The 16175-nt window shown below is 33.4% G+C and overlaps 1 protein-coding gene across 8 annotated transcripts in view; it reads right to left on the minus strand.

Moving 5' to 3' along the window:
- Positions 1-16175, minus strand: part of USP15 (ubiquitin specific peptidase 15) — a 113484-nt gene that overhangs the window by 26070 nt on the left and 71239 nt on the right. The window contains exon 1 of one of the 8 annotated variants that reach the window (XM_028533129.2): positions 165-302. The exons of 5 other annotated variants lie outside the window; for them this stretch is intronic. Coding sequence is in view for 2 of the 3 variants with exons in the window: in XM_036018729.1 (XP_035874622.1) it covers positions 296-310 (15 nt within the window). In the remaining variant the exon portion in view is untranslated. Of the gene's footprint in view, positions 1-164; positions 311-5043; positions 5049-16175 lie in introns of those variants that run through there. 2 more of the 8 variants (XM_036018728.1, XM_036018729.1) reach the window with 2 other exon arrangements.

The raw sequence follows: 16175 nt of genomic DNA on the forward strand, positions 1-16175 counted from the left end.
TGTATTTCACTATAAAGTTCTACATAGTTTTTAAAAAAACTAATGAAATGAAATAAAGTTCTACTATATTGTCAGATCTCAAGTTGGTAATCAACATGTTTTAGGAAATGAATAATTAGTAGCCATCCCAATAATTTGTAATGAATCTGGAATTTCCCCAGTACCTGGAAAATAGCCAAAGTAATCCCCTTCAAAAAGAGAAAGTTGTCTTTTGTAATGCTGAATATGAACCACTCCCTTTCTGTTCAGGTGCTCCAGAAGCCCAATTTTCAAGTGATCATGTATGCTCACTATTTTAGTAAACCGGTAACTAGAACAGGAAAGAAAACAAACTTAATTTTTGATTACCTAAAGCCTTTGAGTTGCATAACTCATTCTGTAACTGATCCAAATGTAATGCCCCTCTCAACTTTTTAATAAAAAGTAGCTACACCTTCAACTAAACAATACCAAAAATAAAAACCCATTCTAAAACAAGGAAAACATTTGATTATGATTTAAAAAATAAAACCTGAAGTAATCCATGGTTAAAGTAACCTCAGAATGCCCCAAATTATTTTTTCTGGATTTTAAGATTAGATGAATAAAGAATTTTCATATTTGCCATGTTACTCTTTTTCAATTTGTCACGATGACAGTAAAAATGTTCTGAACAGGAACTATATGATCCTGAAGCATTCTGTTAATATGGGAATATTGGCTATAGTTCTATAATTAAATAGATGAGGCAGGAAACTGATACAGACTTTTACAATGAAGAACTACAAATTGAAGCCTGCCCCTTCATCACGTAGAATTTAAAAATGAGTTATTTTTAAGACATCTGTTTTATTTTTTGTTACTTTTTACTTTAGGAAAGGCAAATCTCAATATATTTATGAAATAAATTCAGAAGCTTCACCACCAATTTTGAGAAAGCAAATACAACCACAGCCCTGGTTTTCTATTTTGCATTGCCAAATCTCTCTTCAAGTTTTCTTTAAAGAACATATTTAGGTAAATAAAATATGTGAATATAACTTTTCTTTTATTTATTTTTTAAAATATATTTTATTGATTATGCTATTACAGTTGTCCCATTTTACTCCCCTTTATTTCCCTCCACCCTGAACCACCCCTCCAACCAGCACTCCCACCCTTAGTTCATGTCCATGGGTGATACATGTAAGTTCTTTGGCTTCTACATTTCCTATACTATTCTTAACCTCCCTCTGTTTATTTTATACCTTATTTTAACTATGTTTACCCCTCCTCCAACTAGTCAGTGAAAAGAGAACTGGCATATATTCTACTTAAAATACTGGAATTTTATATAAAGTAGTTTTAAATACAGCATTTTTGAACTGAACAGGAATGTTGTAACATTACAACATATATCATGAATATGGTCAATATGTATAAGGCATGAATAAAATTAAACTTTATTTAAAGTCCCTGCTGTCACCCTCCTCTTCAAAGTCTATGGAATTTCTTCTCTATACAAAGCTTGAATTCAATACAGAATATTATGAAAACTCTAGAAAATACGAGAACGGGAAACGTTTTGTTGGCTAGCAAAGAAATGCCAATGTTCTACCCTCCCCTTCATCTACAGAACTGAGGAAGGAGAATTCTGGGTATGTCAAAAAGACTACTCTGTTATTTGCCATGGGTACGTCATGTAACTAAAGATATTAGTGTTAAAAAGCCACATTATGTAAAGACCACTGATTTTCATTTTAAAAGCTAAATGAAGAAATTGGACAGATGAACCACATTCAATACAGAGATAAATTTGAAAGCTTCTATGATAATGATTACACCAACAACGTTATAAAGTTTCTGGTATGTGTATTTCAATAAGGTTTTAAAATTACTAAACTGTAACAGCAATTGTCTAGTTTATTTTCTTTTTTTTAAGTAATGGGGTGTTTAATGAGGGACTTTAAGTTTAGATATTCACTTGATGGGAAGCTGCTAAAACCAAATGGTCCTAACAACATTAATAAACATCAGTGTAAGTTATATTTATTTTAAAATCTAAAGCTTATGAATTCAATGTTAATGTTTAGTATCTTATCTACTATCCCATTAATAATGCAAAACTGGCTAATAGAAATGAATGTCAATATTTTAGGCAGGCAAGACAGTCAAAGGGTTTAAGAAAAAACAACAGTAGTTTCCGCCAGGATGGAGGCATAGGTAGGAACCCTTTACTTCCTCGAACAACCAACAGGAGGATAACAACCAATCTAAAATCACTCTGTGCTTAGTGTTCTACAGTTTTTGAACACTAAGTGCCAGAAAATCAAACTGCATGAAACTCTGACAACCAAGGAATTAAAAAAAAAAATCAACCAGAACAACTAGACTGGTAAGGCAGCAGACCGTGTGGACAGAGATGGCTGAAGGCAAAACTGAGACTTAGACCTGACTGTGGACTTCAACTTAGAGTTGTAAAGTGGGCTAGAGCTGAGCAGGTGAGCCACATTGATCGCTCTCTGGCCCCTTCCCCACAGGCAGTGGTGCAGCAAGGAGGGTGGCCCTGGGGGGGAATACCTAAGGCCCTGCCCCCTTACAACTTACCAGGTATGCCCAGACAAAGAAATATGGCCCAAATAAAAGAACAGAGCAAAGCCTCAGAAAGAAAGGTAAGCAATGAGAACATAGGTAGTCTATCTGATGGAGAATTTAAAGCCCTGGTAATCAAAATGCTCACAGAACTGATGGAGCTTGGTCGAAAAATGAAAAAACAAATGAAGGATACCCAAAGTGAAATAAAGCAAAATATTCAGGGAACCAACAGTGACAGGAAGGACACCAGGACTCAAAGCAGCAATTTGGAACAAAAGGAAGAATATAAACATCCAACCAGAACAGAATAAAGAAACGAGAAACCAAATAATGAACAGGCTGAGGAATCTCTGGGACAACCTGAAATGCTCCAATATCTGAATTATAGAGGTGCCAGAAAGAGAAGAAGAGCAAGAAATTGAAAACTTATTTGAACAAATAATGAAGGAAAACTTCCCCAATCTGGCAAAGGAAACAGATTTTCAGGGAAGTCCAGAGAGCCCAGAGAGTCCCAAAGAAACTGGACCCACAAAGGAACACACCAAGGCACATCATCATTAAGTTACCCAAGATTAAAGACAAAGAAAGAATCCTAAAAGAAGCAAGAGGAAAGGAGTTACCTACAAAGGATTTCCCATTAGACTATCACCTGATTTCTCAAAAGAAACCTTGCAGGCAAGAAGGAACTGGAAAGAAGTATTTGAAGTCATGAAAGGCAAGGACCTACACACAAGATTACTCTATCCAGCAAAGCTATCATTTAGAATAGAAGGGCAGATAAAGTGCTTCCCAGATAAGGTCAAGTTAAAGGAGTTCATCATCACCAAGTCATTATTATATAAAATGTTAAAGGGACTTATCTACAAAAAAGAAGATAAAAAATATGAACAGTAAAATGACAACAAACTCACAACTATCAACAAAGGAACCTAAAAGGAAAGAAAAACTACGAAAATGAAAACTAAGCAAACAACTAGAATAGGAACAGAATCAGAGAAATTACACAGAGGGATTTCAGTGAGAAGGTGGAAGGGAGGAATAAGGGGAAGAGGTACAGGGAAGAAGCAGCATAATTAGTAGGAATAAAATAGATGGGGAGAGATAAAAAAATGGTATAGGAAACAGAAGACTCAAAGAAGTTATATGTACAACCCACGGACATGAACTAAGAGGGGGGAATGCTGGAAGGTTGGGGAAGCAGGGTGGAGGGGAAATAAAGGGAGAAAAATTGGAAAAACTATAATAGCATAATCAATAAAAATACTTAAAAAATAAACAAAAAAAACAATAGTTCTTTATAATTTGTTTGTGTTCAGTCTCTTGCACTTAATATTCAGTAAAATTTTTAAAAAATAAATGACTATTAAGAACTGTGTGATCTGTTGATCTTTTAGTTTTCCTGTAGAGGCATGCAGGAAGAAAAATATTTTTAAAAATATTTTATTTATTTGTTTTTAAAGAGAGGGGAAGGGAGGAAGAAAGAGAGGGAGAGAAACATCAATGTGTGGTTGCCTCTTACATGCCCCCAAATGGGGACCTGGCCTATAACCCAGGCATGTGCCCTGACTGGGAATCAAACTGGCGACCCTTTGGTTCACAGGCCCATGCTCAATCCACTGAGCCACACCAGCCATGGCAGAAAAGGATTTTTAAAAGTGTAAGTGATTTATCACATTCTTTAAGAGAAAACACCAAATCACATAGTTCTCTATCATTTCATTACCCTATACTTAAGGTGAGTTGAAAAAGAAATTTAAAAACCATGTGTATGAACAGCATGAACCATGAAGATTCCTGATTAATTTCATAATCAAAATTAACTTTAAATTTATCTAAATAATCGCTCAACAAATATTTATTAAGAACAAAAGATTATTTCAAGAGTCTCAAGAAATATAGAAGTAATGTTCTTAATTTTTTCCCATATTATTCACCGAACTCATTCAAGGAACTATTTGCATGGTTGTGGTGGGGTATGTTCTGCAAAGCTGTGATTAACGCAGCAGCCCAATCCATGTGCTACAGGTCAGTTACACTGGTGGAACCAAAACTGTAGTATTTCCTGGACTTTATATATATTGGTAGGTCTCTGACCCTTCAGTTGCAATAAGTAAATATATATATTATGTGTTATAATTCTTTTTAGAACTAATGTGCTCCTCAGCAGTTTAAGAAAGCTCCAGAAATATCATTAATCTGCTACTGGTCAAGCTATAAACATTCCTGGCAAGTTTTTCTAATGCAGTATTTCTCAAACCATCTATGTGGAAGAAGTACCTTTTTTAAAAAAAATTTCCAAATTGTCAAGACTGAGATACTTTAGTAAAAACAATAAAAATGAGCCACTAGGGAAATGCAATACAAAAAATACCATCCCCCCCAAAGCTCCATTGTTCAAATTAGATTTAATAGATGTAAAAGTATCCTGTCAAACTGTTATAAAAGTTTTGGATCACTTATCTTAATTTCTATACTTATTTTATTGCTGACAAGCACTGTCTCATTCATAGACACATTGTGAGAAACAATGTTCTTATGTACTTACTATTATCTGAGAGAATACCAATCATTGGAGATATAAAATAAAACCAAAGACAGTCTCTACTTTCATGATCCTAAGTAATAAGTATTTGTCAGAATAAAATGAGAGAAAAAAGGGTGGTATGGGGGAAATGTAGGGAAGTAAACTAATGAAGAGGAGACACTACACACAAAGAGGCTTGAAACTTAAGGAATTCCAAAAATATTCAGTTTTGGCTAGAAGGTAGATAGTGTTCAGTTTGAATTTTATACTTTAGGTGATGGGAATGGGTTTTAAACAAGGAAGTAACATAATCATATTTTCATTTGAAAACAATGACTCAAAGCAGTCTTCTAAATGGAAGGGAAGAGGATAAGTGATGGAACAAAGGTGAGTTCTAGGTATAGTTCAATAGTTCACATAAAAGATGCTCAAGTATTCAAACAGTGTACTGACAGGAGAGGAGAAAATAAATGGAAGTGATAGTTAAGAGGCGGTAGAATGAGCAGGACTTGGGCTAATAAATCTCAGATTTTTAACATGAGTTACTGGGTGGATAGTTGTACCTACAAGGGAATGTAAGAAAAGAATGAGGTCTCTGTGGAAATATGTTCAGTCTTACTGAGTTACAGTACCTAAGGAGAGAGAATTATGGTTGAGACAGATTTGTGACTTGTCAGTTCTAAGTAGACGTCAACTTCTCAAAGATAAAGAACCCAGCAAACAGTAAGTCAAAAGTAACCTTATAAAAAGCAATTTCTATGGGGTGGTATGACAGTCACAGTGATAACATAACAGCAGTTAATAGTTATGTACTGCTTACTGTGTGCCAAGCACTTTATTCTCATTTAATGTATGAAGACTAAGGGGCTTCATATCCAAGATCATACAACTAGTAAGTGAAAGAACTAGAATTTGAATTCAAGCTGTCATTATTATACTATAATAAGATAGTATACCTATCTTATTATCTTGATAATAATAATAATAAGATACCTATCTTGATAATAAGATAGGTATATTATCTTATTATCAAGAATTTCCTTCTCAACTACTAGTAACATTTTATCAAAAATTTGTTTTTAAATTTCTTTTGAAAACAGTTACTGAAATCCTTCTCCTGGCCAAGTATACAATGCTGGGAAAAGCCCTGGTCAATTACTAAATAATGATTTATAATACCTTAATTATATACCAAATCTGTAAAAGTACACAAACACCCATTCATGCATATATGATGGTGGAGCCAAAAAAAACCCAGAATTTATGTATAAAAAATTGCATATTTATTTTTACATGTTTAAACTTAAATCACCTTCAAAGTATTCTCCATTTGATACAATACACCTATTAAGACGTTTTTTCCACTGCTCACAACAGTTTTTGAACTTGTCAATTTGATACCTTTTAGTGCTTCTGCTGTTTATTGTTTCACCTCTTCCACAATGGCAAAACATTTCCCTTTAAGGACTTTTTTCATCGGGGAAACAAAAAGTCACTCAGAGTGAGATCAAGTGAATGGGGAGGGTAAGGCATGGGGGTCGGGTCGTTTTTGGTCAAGAACAGCATGGGTAGGTGCACTTGTAAACCACGCATCGTGAAATAGGCAAAGGCCTTGAGTCTTCAAAAAAAAAATTCTACTGAAATCAACACAGCCTCTCACAACAGTGCCAGCTGGTACACTGATACAGATGGGTTTCTAGAGCACTGACCTAGTGGGGGAAGCCTGTACTATAAGGGGCCCACCATTCATATACATAATGAATAGATATGTGTGTATGCATATTAGTGTGTTATGTGTCAATGATTCAGTTTAATCTCTCTAAAGGAAAGCCGAAGACATAATTATACAGAAGACATAACTATAAAACAGAGCAATTTCCCAGTCATCTTTGGTATAATTACTTTAGGAGATTATATTTGCTCCTTTGATATTATCGTGGCTTAAGATATTTTGGGTACTTCTCTTTTTTGGAGCTGATACATATATGAAAAACTATCATCTAGCACAAAGGAGGTCACGATATATGTTTACTGAGTATATGAACACTGTATGTTGTTATGGTAAAGTAGATTTCTGTGTTGGAAAAGGCATAAGTTATGTTATAGTTGTACCTCTGGTAATTCATTGCTATTTTTATGAGTACATGATCACAACATAAGTCATAATGAATAATGTACTCTACCAAATAAAATCAAGACCCAATTCAAATGTCACCTTCTTGGTGAAGCCCTTACTTATTTCTCAATGGCTTTCTTTGTCTCCACGACACCTGGCTGATCATGAGTATTACCATATTTATTTATATATTTATCTTATTCCCTACACCATGAATTTCTGGAGGATAAGCACTGTCTTTTTCAACTCTATATCAATAATGTCTAGAATAATACTTAGCACATAGTAGAGACTCAATGAATATTTACTGATTAGCTAAATAAATTAGCCTAATTAAAACAAGAAAACTGGTTTAGTTGCTCTTAATTCCCTTGCCTCTTTCTCTAATCTGAAATTAGTGTTTCACTTACACTTATTTATTGTATGAACTTAGTAATCTATTTTACACACCATGTAGTTGAACACTACTAGAGAAAATCTAAAGTGAACAAATTTATTCCATTCTAAATAAGTCTCCAACTTCAGATGAGATTGCAATGTTGCCAAGAAATTTACTCTTTCATTTTCAACTAATATATCTGGTCTTACATTTTCAAGACAATGGAAGTCATCACAAAAATCCAGAAATTAGTGTTCTTAATTTCTTTCTTCTTTCCTGTTGCAACAGCAGTATCTTTCCTGCACTGAATGTATTTGTAAGGCTTAGTCCTGGAACCTCTTTTTTATAGATGTTCTCATTTAGATGCAACATTTTCCCTGATTTAAATACAATCTACAACAGCTAGATTTCTGTTTCCAATCTAGGCTCTGGTCTGTATTTTATATACATCTGCCTATGACATATCTGCATGGATGTTTCATGGGTGTCACAAACTGTATAGGCCTAAAATTAATTCATAATCTCACCACAAATCTACTTCTCCAATTGTGTCTCTCCTCCTACCACTCCAGTTTTGTTAAATGGTTATTATGTACAAGTCAGAAAAGAGAGACACATATGTGATTTCCTTCACTTTGCATTAATTTCACTGCCTTCTACATGCCTGACACTGTTCTAGGTAATGGAGTTATAGCAATGACTAAAACAAAACCTGAGTTCATGGCGCATGTGTGTGCCTTGGAAGTAGGAGAAGGCAGATAGACAAACAGATATGAGGAAGACCCCCCCCAAGACCAGAATTATTTTTGGAGGGCAGGCCTCTTGTAGTACAGGTTTCCCTTGCTGGTGAGTGTTCTAGGAACCCATCTGTATCAGTGTACCAACTGGTGTTGGTGTGAGAGGCTGTGTTTAGCTTCAGAGGATTTTTTTTTTTTTGAAGACTCAAGGTATTTGCCCATTTCATGACAGGTGATTTACAAGTGCACCTGCCCACTCTGTGATTAGTGTTCAACAGTTTTTGACCAAAAATGGCCTGGCCCCTGTGTCCCACCTTCCCCATTCACCCAATTTCACCATTTTTTTTTGTTTTCCTGATTAAAAAAAAGTCCTCAAAGGGAAATGATTTGCCAATGTGGAAGAGGGGAAACAAAAAATGGTAGAAGCACTAAAAGGCATCAAAATCGACGAGTTCAAAAACTGTTTTGAGCAGTAAAAGAAATATCTCAGTAGGTGTATTGCATCAAATAGAGGGTACTTTGAAGGTGACTGAAGTTTAAACATGTAAAACTAAATATACAATTTTTTATAAATAAATTCTGGTTTTTTTTGGGTCTCTCCTCATGTAGGTCATGATTGATGTATGCAATGTAGGCAGGACAATTACTATTGTATATACAGTAGGAAAGGATCTGACTGATAATAGAAATCTAAAGGAAGTGAAAGAGCAAAGATATAAAATATTTGGAGAAAAACCTTCCAGGTATAGGAAATTTAAAGATGAGAGATCCTGAGTCAAGAAACATTCTTGGCAGGAGGGCTGGTGAAGATGGAGAAAAGTGAACACGGAGAAAAGTGAAGACCGAGAAAAGTGGTAGGAAATAAGATAGCAGGGGCTGGTTCATATAAAACCTATATTCCCTTTTAACAGCTTTAGCTTTTGTTGAATGAAATGAAAATGCATTTAGTGTTATGGACAAAGAGTAACAGGAAATGCCTTTGGTTTGAAAAGAATTGCTCTGACTACTCTTTCATAGAGTGACCATAGGGGTTAGTGGTATAAGCAGAGAAATGAGTCAGGAGTTAACTGCAATAATCCAGATGAGATGATGATAACCTCAAACTTCCAATGCTTTTGTAATACATTAAAATCTAAATTCCTCCTACATGATCTAGCTTTTGCTTACTTCTTCAAAATACCACTCCCTTTCAAATATTATTCCATAGGTTACTTAACTTTTGGTTCATCAAACTTTCCCATTATTAGGGTCTTTGCACATGTTGTTTCTCTACGTAACATCAACTCTCCCCTGCCTAACTCACACCTATTATTTGGTAATAGCTTAACTGTTACTTAAATGACTCCCGATATAAATTAGGTAATCTCCAAGTTCTTGTTATTGACTCACACACTCCATTTTTTCCTCATCAGGATACTAACCATAATTCATGATTTATTTAATGTTTATCTCCCCCACTAAACTGCATGGAAATAGATACTCTTTTGTTCACCATAGTATAATTAGTGTCTCTCAGAGTGAAAAGTGCTTAGTAGGCCCTCAATAAAAACTGCTGAATAAATGAATGGATACTTCACATAAGACTATCTGAAAAAAAATTACCTGGTTCAATCACCTACCAGATTCTGAAGATAATGCTCTGAAAAACTTCAGTTGTTAAATATAAACTTCATCATCAAAGGAAGAGAAATATCCATCAGTGATATTCAGAATGATGAAAGCAATTCCAAAAGTTCTTGAATTGTTTAAAACTCTTACCATCAAATGAGTATTGTATATACCTCCTACATAAACTGTTTTGAACTATACAACAGTTGCACTAGTTTTTGGAAGCATCTTGTTTTATGGGGCCATATATTTGGCATAAACTTAAAAATAGTTTTTATGTTCACACGAAAATGTTATTAAACTAAATCCCAACAAACTATACACTTAAAAATGATTAAAATGGTAAATTTTTATGCACATTTAACCAAAATAAAACATTTTAGAGTATTTCTTGTAAGTTGATTAGTATAATTTTGAAGATAGATTATCTAAGAATGTTCTGAATAACAACCTAGTTTTAACTCATTAATTAACTTGCCTTAGTGAATAACACGTCACTTAAACTTATCTTGCCTCAATTTCCTTATCAGTGAAACAAAGATACCTTATGCCCTTATTCAAACACCACTTGAAGAGAAATTAAGAAACAATGATATGAAAAACAATGTGCATTATGAAAAGAAGGGTACTGTTATTATCAGAGGCCACAGGTTTGTTACTGGGCTGTTAATATTTTCATGAGTTTATGAGAATTAGTAACTTATTTTAAATATTATTAATTAAAGCAATGGTTTTCAGTAACCAACTCACTGACCTGTATCTCTGCCCAGTATAGTTAATCATTTTAATAACTGTTATAAGATGTGATCACTGTAAGTAATCCTAATATATTTATATTAAATTAGTATTAATCTTTTACGGCCAGAGTAATGTAAAACAATTCTGTATTAGAACCATATGCACTTATTTACAAGTCCTTGAAATAACTCCTTCATTTCCCTGTATTCTATACTCACTCCATTTCCTACTATAGAATTGGGTCAGACAAAATATTTAAAAGCCACTATTATCAGAAAAGCATTAATCCTAGAGAAATTTGTATATTAATTCAGAAGAATGTGAAGAGTTCACAAAAAAGATTGTTTGCCCCTGTATCTGAGGTTAAGAAAGGCATGTTTCCATGACAACAAAAATAATTATTACCCAAGTTACACAGGTGCAAAGCATTCTTTTAGAGACACAATTTCTCCCCCAGTTATAAAAATAAATACTTACAGACTTATGCTACATAAACTCTTCCCCAAAATAATCTGCCTGAGAACTCAGATTCTCTTTTATCACTCCTATTGGTATTTGTATTGAGAAACTGAATGGTTCTAATATGAGTAAGGTAGTTTCCCTGTATTTTATCAAAATAGAAAGAAGACCTGATCAACTTGTCATTTGATTCTAATTTAACATATATTTGATGATAGTATATCACGTAATTTTTGCTACATAATATGGAAGGAACTCAAATAACTGAGTTTAATTTCTTGGATTAGATCAAAATCTGCCTTTGGAAAAAATACTTAAAATTTTTAGTCAGCCACATTCTCAGTTTGTCAGAAGAAGCAATTTTCTTCAAGATCCTGTTTTAAAATTCTTATGTCTCAGGGTTTAAGTGTTTCCTTTTTTGTTTTTTCCCAATGGAAACTATACTCATCTATTTAACTACAAGGTTGGTTAATTTGAAAATTAGAAAGGTTCATGTTAAACTGGGCTTCCAAGAATCTGTTCCAATAAATACAAAAATAATGTCTTAAGGTAAGAGTAGAAAAGAACTACATTAAACATATTTAAAGCTGTGAAGTACTGGAACATAGAAATAATAGCTTCAGTAATGATTTTCTCACTGTTTTTACAATAAAATTAGAACCTAGTTTCTTAAAAGAATGTTATTTCTGTGTATTATTCATTCTCTTTAATTAAGTCTTTAAAAGAACTTCAAAACTTTCTAATTAACATTCTTCTGAATTTACGGAATAAATTTTTTTCCTAATCCATAGGGAAAAAAGTGACTTTAAAAAATGCTTGGAATCACAGCTGATTTTACACTGTATGACAGGAATAATAGTTCCTTGATTACAATCATTTTTTTTTCCCAATGACTTTCTAGAGTCTATTTAAGAAGCCCTATTAATTCCAAGTAAAAAGTTTGAAAACAACCATCTACTTCCTTTCCAGTAGAAAAGACCATATCACTCCCCTGCTTCAAATCCATTTGAAGAGTTGCTTCTTCCAGGAAGCCAATCATAAGCCTCCTAGGCCTTGACAATAAAAAAAACAAGGTTGGAGTGCTCCTGAACCTACTCAACTAATGCTAATTAGAATTTTATCCAATTACAAAGAACTAGACATTTTCTGAATGGAGTAATACATTTAGGGCACTAGAAAACCATTTTGTGAACTGTACCATGGGGACATGGTGGTGTGTGCCTATAATTGTAACTACTCAGGAAGCTGAGGGCAAGGAAAACCTGAACTCAAGAATTTTGAGTTCCTTGTAGATTGAATATTCATACACAGTTCTTTGTTATTATATTTCTTGCCTATCAGTTTGTCTGGGGAGAACTAAACTAACACAGTTCAGAAAATTTACCATCTAATAAATATCACTGTTGAATAATACTAAGTGAAAAAGAATTAAAAGTACATTCAATTCTTTCTTCATTCACTAAGTCCAGACAAAGTGGAATAAGACCCATAGGAAAGAACATATATAGGGGCTATGGAATTTAGAATTTTTCCAGAGTCACTCTGCTTAATTCCTTGAGTTTAAAAACACAAAATAATAACAACCGAATACATACCTAATTCTTTTATGATGCACCAGTCACTATCCTAGCACCTTCATATCCATCAACTTACTTAATACCCACAAAACCCTTAAGGTATAGGTACTATTGTTTTCCTCATAGGAAAAATGACTCATAAAAATAACTTGTGTAGGATAACACAGCTAGCAAGTAGGAAAGATGTGTTTAATCCAGGCAGTGGAATTTCATACTCTGTGCTCCTAACCTATTATTAATTTTTGATGTGTTTTCTTTTTTCTAGCCAGAATATGGTTTCTAAACTATTCTTTAGAGAAGTGAGATCCCATGAGAATGCTTCTTGGGCTATCAAGTAAACAACAGAAAGCAGATGGGACTCTGGGCACTTCACCCAACCAAAGCAATTTCACTGCTTCTGTTTAAGTATAGACGATGCAAATAAACTTCTTAATAATTAATAATTAATAATCTTTGTAAGATGAGAATGTATTGTCCAAAAACATCTCACATTTTTTACCTTAATAAATTGAAACTACATGACAGTACTATACTCATCAGACAAAAAACACAAATACGTTTATATCAGAGAAAATCTTAAATACCAATATAATTAAACTGAATAATAACATCAAAACACACTGAGATTGGTGTTTAGTGGTTAACAATGAGTGATCAAAAGATTTCATTACTTTAAGACTATTGATGGGTTAAGCATAACCTGTTGTCACATAAAAAAATAGGTTTACTTTTCACGCTTGTTTATTTTTAGATATACCAATACATTCTGATGTACTAAAATGTCCACTCACATTTTTAGGATTACTAAATTAACTTAAGAAATTACATTAAAATTTAAATTATCAGTATAAACGTTATTTCATAATATTTTCTGATGTTCGTTAATTGTCTTTTATTTCACAGGAGTTATAAGAAACTTGGGAAAAAAACTACTCTATTAGTTATCTTTTATCATTTTCATCTGTTGACCTAAGAACATATGTGTTTATAAAACAGAAAAAAGTCTACTACCACCATTTTATATTCCCTCTTATTTTCATTTTTCAGCTTGAGAGCTTACATCTAAATCAATTAAAAATCATAGAAGGTTTAAGAAAATAAAACTGAAGTACTAGTTTATCTAGTTCTGGATTTCGATTAAAAGTCAAAAGTAGCAAAAATAAAAACTCATATTTTCTCTTCTCCAATTGCTTGGCGAGTTTTATTTTAGAGAAATACAATTTCCAACCAAGATACAGACATAAAATATATCCACTGCTTAAAATACTTTACTGAAATTTCATTAAAATTTTTTTTTACTTTATGATTATTGCCAGAAAATAACAAACTATCAACCTAACAAACCTCACCCTCATGGTGATCTGTCAGCTGAAATAGTACGTGTGAAAGTGAAACATATTGAGAGGAATGGCATTACTTCTACCAATTTATTGTAATGAAACTGCTGTGAACAGAGGCAAAGACTAATAAAATGAAGTTTGATACCTTAGAAGATATACAAGAGGCCCTGGCTAAGTAGCTCAGCTGTCAGAGCATCATCCTAGTATGACAAAATTGTGGGTTTGATCCCTGGTCAGGGCACGTATGAGATGCAACCAAAGAATGCATAAATAAGTTCAATGACAAATTGATTTCTCTCTTTTTCCTCCCCCCTTACTCTTTCTAAAATCAATAATAATAAAAAAATTAAAAAGAAAGTTAAATGCCAAACCTAGCTCAATATAGCTAATTAGATTATTTAATTTTAAAATATTTAAGATTCCATTTAATTATTTATTTAGAGAGAGGGCAGGAGGGAGGAGGAGAGCAAGAGAAACACCAGGTGAGAAACATCAATTGGTGGCCTCTCACATGCGCTCAGACAGGGGCCTTAACCCCAGGCACATGCGACAATCGGTAATCAGGTAATCGAACTAGTGAACTCTGGCTCTGTGGAACAATGCCCAACCAACTGAGCCATACCGGTTTGGGTGAATATTTAAATTTACCCAATCTGAGAATTTACAGTTCACCAAATTGAGAAATTACAGTTAACCATATGAAACAAACAGTATATGCACTATATCAAAGGAAAACAGAATACAGTATTGCCTTAGAAGGAATGTAAGCCAGAGCCTCCCATGAATCATTAGCATGAATACTTGTTTTCTTCTGAAAGACTCAAGTATCTGTTGTTTAAGCTGTTAAAATGTTTTCTTAATCCCTATGAAAAAGCACCAACATTGGTTTTCTATACTAGAATACTAAACATAAAGTCTCTAGAACCAAAGTAACTTTGACCGTTTATATAAAACATCTTACAGAGATGGTACTGAAGATGATTTTCAGTGATCAGGCTGAGTAGTCCAACAGACAGATATCCAAAAAAAAAAAAGTACAATTTGTCTGACCTATCCCTATCTCTGAAGTTTCAACACCAATGCCTTTACATCATTATCTAAGTATAAATATAAGGATAATTTGCTTTGGCTTGCTCTTATCAGATGAGTTCTCTTTCTCCTCTTCCAGAAAAGTAAAAATAAAAATGTAATTGTTCAGTTAGTGCTAGGATCCTAGGAAAAACAATTTTGAGTAAAATAACTCACATTAAGGTATAGACAATATTACTCATCAAAGAAGGTTTAAAGAAAGAGTTTATTAATGTATACAGTACATGCTGAACAGACAGGCTATTTCCTGAGTGGTTCAACTGTAAACCAAGAAATCAGAAAATAACCAATTATGATTACATTTTTAAAAGACTGCTAATCCCTAGTCTGCAGAGTTATGACAGTTTAATTCTAATTTCCCAAGAATGCTACAAAGACAATGGTTAATTGAAGGAACAACTGGATTAACAATAATGTACAAAAAGATTTATTTAGAATTCTTGATGGTGAACAGTTCTATACATTTCTCAGATAGTCAAAAAGATATGTAATAATGCTTATTAATCCATACTCTGCACTTTACCTTTTTTAATATATAATCTTTATCATGTATATATATTTTTTCCCATTGCCATTTAGTTCCAAAATACTCTATTCTCCCCAGGAATCAGCACACTGTTGTCTATGTCCATGAGTCCTTGTTCCTTGTAACTGCATCCCCCCACCCCCTCCACTAGCTGTCATCTGTTCTCCCCCTATGAGTCTGCCTCCTAGGCATAAGAGGTACAGTATTAAATATGAATGGAGAACAGAAAAAATGGCAGATTTAGAAATAAAAATTCAGAAAAAAGAGAGAAAACTTACCAGAAAAAAATTTAAGTATCAGAAACAGTGTATCATTATTTGAGGCTTTTGAAAAAGAATTTTATTTGTGAAAGGGGTAGTAAATAACCAGCTCTAATTTTATACATAGTGACAGTGATATTAAAATATACATGGGTCTTGTTACTTCCAAATCCATCAAAAACATAAATATTTAACAAGTTAAGTTGGAAGAGGGTATAGACAGCAAGAAAAAAAGAGAAGTTCCACGGAGAGACAAAGGGAAAAAAAGG

The sequence above is a fragment of the Phyllostomus discolor genome, chromosome 2 (assembly GCF_004126475.2).
Source record: "Phyllostomus discolor isolate MPI-MPIP mPhyDis1 chromosome 2, mPhyDis1.pri.v3, whole genome shotgun sequence".
NCBI lineage: Eukaryota > Metazoa > Chordata > Mammalia > Chiroptera > Phyllostomidae > Phyllostomus > Phyllostomus discolor.